The sequence below is a fragment of the Aethalodelphis obliquidens genome, unplaced genomic scaffold, assembly GCF_003676395.1.
Source record: "Aethalodelphis obliquidens isolate GAN/ISIS:26980383/991018 unplaced genomic scaffold, ASM367639v1 scaffold65, whole genome shotgun sequence".
Classification (NCBI taxonomy): Eukaryota; Metazoa; Chordata; class Mammalia; order Artiodactyla; family Delphinidae; genus Aethalodelphis; species Aethalodelphis obliquidens.
Genome location: NW_020838009.1, coordinates 9109718 through 9115717, shown reverse-complemented (window position 1 = coordinate 9115717; position 6000 = coordinate 9109718). Strand labels below are relative to the sequence as shown.

At 42.5% G+C, this 6000-nt stretch overlaps 1 protein-coding gene across 2 annotated transcripts in view; it reads right to left on the bottom strand.

Annotated features, from left to right (window-relative positions):
• Positions 1-1570: 1570 nt before the first annotated feature.
• SEC11A (SEC11 homolog A, signal peptidase complex subunit) overlaps positions 1571-6000 on the bottom strand; it is a 51435-nt gene continuing 47005 nt past the window's right edge. For both annotated transcript variants that reach the window (XM_027089082.1, XM_027089085.1), the window contains 2 exons: positions 2283-2340; positions 1571-2094 (listed from right to left, as the gene is read on the bottom strand). In XM_027089082.1, the coding sequence (XP_026944883.1) occupies positions 2044-2094; positions 2283-2340 (109 nt within the window). In that variant the 3' untranslated portion in view covers positions 1571-2043. The remainder of the gene's footprint in view (positions 2095-2282; positions 2341-6000) is intronic.

The following is a 6000-nucleotide window of genomic DNA, read 5'->3' as shown; positions in this document are numbered from 1 at the left end:
ACCGCAAAAAAAAACAACAAAAAAACCCCAAAAAAACCCCACAACACATTATATTTACTAATAAAATCTCCCAGTTTTAAGTCTTACGTTTTAGCACTAGACAATATAAAAACTGGGAACACAGTACCTGTCTCCACAACTAATCTTTTTATTTTTGGCTAGTAGAGTGATTGAAATATTTTTAAATGATCTGGTTACTTTTCAGAGAATTTAGCTGTTGCTTCAAACTACAGCATCCAGCAAAGGAGGAAAAACAGTAATTTTACAAAACTGGGTGTGAAAATATGCAAGTGAGGAAAATATTAACATTTCTCTCCCAACAAGTGTAACAGGAGGAGAAATCTGGACAGCGGAAGATAGAAGCACAAGGATGTTTACCCTCTGGCAAGCTAGGATCACAAAGAACTTTGGGATCCCAACCTTTGCCAAGAGAACACACACTGCTTCTCTCCCAGAGAAGTCTCTGAAAGGCTGGTACAAAACCAGCCAGGGCACCATTTAGGCTGAACAATTAACCCCGTCATCTGCAGGTTACTAGGAGGGAAAAATGGAGGAAGCAGCAATTTTTGGCCACACACGGAGGTGGGAGAGGGGCGGGGCGGGGGGGGGGCGCATTTCAGCACTCTCCTTTCCTTGGCTCATGAGAAAACATAAGCACGATACAGACTTCAAAGACAGGTTCAAGAAGCACCTGTCAGCAATAATTTGCCAAGTTTCATACTCTGTTGATATCATTAAGAGCCCATATCCAAAGTCTGAAGGCTAAAGCCTGGATAATGGATTTAGGATGGCCCATCTCTACAGGGGAGGGTTTCAAAAGATTAACTGTCCCTATTCTCATCCATTAGCATTAAAGTACGGGCTGATTTCCACCTCAGTTGAACAAATAATAGAAACCAATCATTTAGCCCAACATTTTGCTTACTTTGAGATTTCACACTAATACAAAAAGAGAACAGAGAGGATTAAGAGTATTTTGTGCTTTAAACACACTGAGTTACCCCATGCTCCCTATTTCCCTGTCTCAATATTAAAAGAAAAAACACAGGTGGGCTTTGCCTTTACTACTTTAAACCTTCCCTTCTTAAAGTCTGCATTAGAGAAAAGCAAAGTCAGTCACCTACAAGAACAGGTTCAGGCAAATTAGAGTCTAAAGAAAACAAGGAGCACACTTGCCCTCCAGCACCTTCCTCATGCCTCCCCAGATGCTAATACTCACTACCATCTTGTAGAAAGAGTTGAGAACGTCTCAAGTGTAGAAAAGGTTATGAGTCTACAGCAAAGTGAGATTTTCTGAACCTCTCGGCAACCAGCTGGGTTTATACACATCTGAGACCCCCTAATGAAGAATCAATTTTATGACTAAGATTTCTTACGAATATCAACGGCTACTTTTGCTTCACAAAAACAAAAACAAAACAAACAAAAACCAGTTGTCAGTATTAGGACAACCTTCTTGGCTGAAGAATTGTTCACATCAAAGCCTGTATCTCCCCAAGGGCGCTAAGAACCAGCACAGGAAAGCAAATATCAAAAGCTTTCCCAACAAACACAAGTCAGGGATAAGGGGTTTCGATATGCAAAGTCTTTTATTTAAAATTTTGAAAAGTTAAGACGACGACCACCTCAGTATATGCCATTCCCATTATAAGGAGGAATGACAGTTTCAAACTCGTGCAGAGCTGCATTTTCATTTACAGAACTCTGTAGGCACTTTAGAAGTGAAGCTTGGCTTCAAAATACAAACACTGGGGGCTTTGGCTCAATCTTTTAATATAAAAAATTCACTGATGTACAAAAATGCGAAAGTATGACAATGACAACTTATGAAATTCTGTGATTAAAAGTCCCCTCGAGTGCACGCTGTGGTGCACATGCACCCGCCCACACGTACTCTGGTGTGGAAACATAAACTAATGCAAACCAGTGCTACCAAGAAGCGCCAACATGTGTTCTCCATTCCACCAACCACAGATTGATATCTACTCCAAACATTCAGGAACAAAAAGTACAGCATCTTCCAGGAACAGCAAGGCAGACTTCTTACTCACGATGGACCAGCACAAATAAACCCAGCAAAAACAGTACTGCATACTAGAAAACAAACACAGAATCACAAGTCAGAGAAGCTTTTAAAAGTTCACAAATCCTCAGAGTTAATTAACAAACTGGTCTTTGTGACTATGATAAATCACTAAACTATCCAACTGGTCTTCCATCTTTTAACTGTAATCCATTTAACGGTTTCCAAAATTAATGAAACATATAGTACAGGATCTTACCTTAAATTTAGGATAGTCATTCATGAGGATCGTCACAATCCCAATGTAAGGAACGAATCTAAACAAACAAACAAAAAACTGATCATCACAGAACTTTCTAAGTAGCTGTTATCATTTACTGAACATTCTCAATATCTTCCATAGAATACTAATTTTCAGCTCACAAAATCCATTTGTATATACTGTCCTATTAGACACTTTCAACAGCCCATGTGATAGGGAAGTTAGGGGTATAGCCATTTTATAGATGAGGAAACAGTTGCTCATGCGCAAGGTACATGGTGGAACCAGTACCAGATCCGAGGTCTCTGACCTCTAGTTGGTGACTCTAATGCCACCTGCTGATTCAGTGTTAGGGGTTGGGTTTGTTGTTATAACCTGTGGAGAGTTGTCAATCTAGTTGGGGAGACAAGGCAAACACAGCCAGAACATTACAAGGTACTTCATGTTAAGTGTCCAAAAAGTGAGTGTACAGCTCTATTATAGTACTTAAGATTTCACCACCCTCTCATTTTTTAACCACGTGTAATCTGGCTTTGGCTCTCTTAATCCTGAAACTTCTTCTAGAACAGTTTAAATCATTGTATGCAGAAGACCAGTCTCAGCTCCTACCTTCCTTTTCATCTCTGCAGCACTTGACTTTGATGACCAGAAACCTGCCCTTGAAATCTTTCTCCTTGGTTTCTGTAACATACCAGTCTCTTTCTCTACCTACCTCTTGGCTGCTACACCTTTGCTTTTTCACTAGCTCTTGCTTTCCTCTTGTCCCTAAAGTTTGTCCCCTCAAACTAGGTAAAACCACTTGTTAAATAATCTCATATCACCTCATATATTTCCTTTGAAGTCTTCATCATGAGTTTAATTACAGAATTAGTTGCCTAACTAGCTGGATAGTGTCTGTCTCCCCTAGTAGACTCTAAGCTCTATAAAGGCAGAAACAGTGCCAATCTCTTCTCCACTGTATCTTCAAGGCCAAACTTGACACTTGGCACATAGCAGGCATCCAGTAAATACTGCCTGATTGAATGCTGGAATATCCAGGCCTCTTCTTTTCTCTTTCCCTTGGGGATCTCACTTCCTCCCAGGACTTCAATTCTCCCCGCAAAACAAAAGACTCTTCAACATCATAAGAATTCAGGGTAGAGAGAGATGTGGGAGGAAATAGCAGTTAGAAATATACAACTTTCTTCTTTCTCTTCCTCTTCTACTGTTGGATTCCAGAGTGGACTGGGTGATACCATCCTAGAGCCTGTCCTAGAGAAGGGAGGTTGACCTTTGCATACTTTAAAATATCCCAGATACTTTTATTCAGGGCACCCACGACCTTAGCACACACCGAAGGTACACAAACAGAAATTACCTCCTATATAACACCTCTAACCATCAGAGGATTTGGCAATCTTGAAAAACAGAAGCTTTGTCTTTGGTGCATTTTACTTCCTTTTAAGAGCTCTCTTACTTCCCGTCTCCTGTCCTCACCCCATCCTGCCCCTCTCCCTCTGGCAGCACTACCCAGACTCATCTCTCTCTCCCCATCCCCAAACTCCCATTCGCATAAGTTGATGTTTCTTAAAACCTACATCTCCATTGTGAGAATCACTTGGACAGCTCATTAAAAATGCAGATTGTGGGGCTTCCCTGGTGGCGCAGTGGTTGAGAGTCCGCCTGCCGATGCAGAGGACATGGGTTCGTGCCCCAGTCCGGGAAGATCCCACATGCCACGGAGCGGCTAGGCCTGTGAGCCATGGCCGCTGAGCCTGCATGTCCGGAGCCTGTGCTCCGCAACGGGAGAGGCCACAACAGTGAGAGGCCCATGTACCGCAAAAAAAAAGAAAAAAATGCAGATTACGGACTTGCCCGGTGGCATAGTGGTTAAGAATCCGCCTGCCAATGCAGGGGACACGGGCTTGAGCCCTGGTCCAGGAAGATCCCACATGCCGCAGAGCAACTAAGCCTGTGCACTACAACTACTGAACCTGCGCTCTAGTGCCCGCGAGACACAACTACTGAAGCCCACACTCCTAGAGCCCGTGCTCCTCAACAAGAGAAGCCACCACAAAGAGAAGCCCGTGCACTGCAACGAAGAGTAGCCCCCACTTGCTGCAACTAGAGAAAGCCTGCATGCAGCAACGAAGACCTAACGCAGCCAAAAATAAATAAATAAATTTTTTTAAAGTGCAGATTGCTCTATCTTCCCAGATTTATTGAGTCAGAGCACCTCTGGAAGGTCGGGCCCAAATGACGCTTCTGCACATTAAAGTACAAGAAGCACAGTTCTAGCAAGCAAGATATATGGAACAGGCATGTGGTGACAAATCATATCCCCTTTTAGGGCCCATGCTTTATTTTCAACCTGTGGGACCTCTAAGAGCTGAAAAGTAACAGTCACTACAGAATGGCCTAGCTAAGCTCTAGGAGGGTAGATAAAGGTTTTCTATATTTTTAATACACATATTTTTTCTTTTTAATGCAACAACTCTATTTCTTTTGTCTCACTTATAACATCTTCATAAAAGCAACAGTTTCCAGTCCTTCAGAAGGAAAATCATCTAAATTTAAGAACATAAAGGCAAATGCCTTACAGTAAAATGCAGATTAAAAGCTATAAAAGCATCTGTGACTTCTATTAAAACAACATCAGGGGCTTCCCTGGTGGCACAGTGGTTAACAATCCGCCTGCCAATGCAGGGGGACACGGGTTTGAGCCCTGGTCTGGGAAGATCCCACATGCCGTGGAGCAACTAAGCCCGTTCACCACAACTACTGAGCCTGTGCTTTAGAGCCCACAAGCCACAACTACTGAGCCTGTGTGCCACAACTACTGAAGCCCGCGCACCTGGAGCCCGCGCTCCGCAACAAGACAAGCCACTGCAGTGAGAAGACTGCGCACCGCAACGAAGAGTAGCCCCCGCTCACCACAACTAGAGAAGGCCCATGCATAGCAATGAAGACCCAACACAGCCAAAAATAAGAAAATAAAAATCTAAAAAAAAAATTCTGTTTTAAATAAATAAAACAACATCAGACTGCTAATTCTGGCCTGATGATCAATCAGCAGCCATGCTCATGGGTAGAGACTTTCACTGTTACCTCCATACAATGATATCTATGCTCAAAGAAGCACAATGATCACATAGTCTGCTTATGGGTTATCCATGGAAACATATTCCCCCCCTACGGTGGTTTTTCCTTGCCCACCGTAAGTGTGAAATAGAAGCAACTTGATCTTTAGGAGTAATAGAAGCAAAACATAAGGTTGCCAGAATATGACAGGCAGTCCAAAGTCAAACAAAAGATTTAATTACCTATACTACTGTTTTCCTCCACGGACAAAGACAGTCAAGAGTCGCTAATCAAGTGCATGATGCTGCTATCATCAGTCATCTTAAATTCAAATCAGTTGCACTTTTTTCCTACTGAGTTCAGATAAACTCTGCTAAAGCAGAGTTGATAATAAGCAGAGGTTTAAAATAAGTAAAACAAATGCCATCCACAAAGCCAACCTCAACACCAGCCTGTGGCAAGTTAACATCTAGAAGGTACAGTAGGGATAAATACGTGTCCCTGGGAGTTCTTGGAATCAAAGGTGCTGCCAAGAAAGGAGCCTCAGAAGGAAGAACTATCTGCTGATGCTCTGGGTGAAAATAATCTGTCAGATGTCAAAAGGGATCTACATCTGGGAAGTTTGGACCCCAGTAGCTGCCTTAAAAAGGAGCAT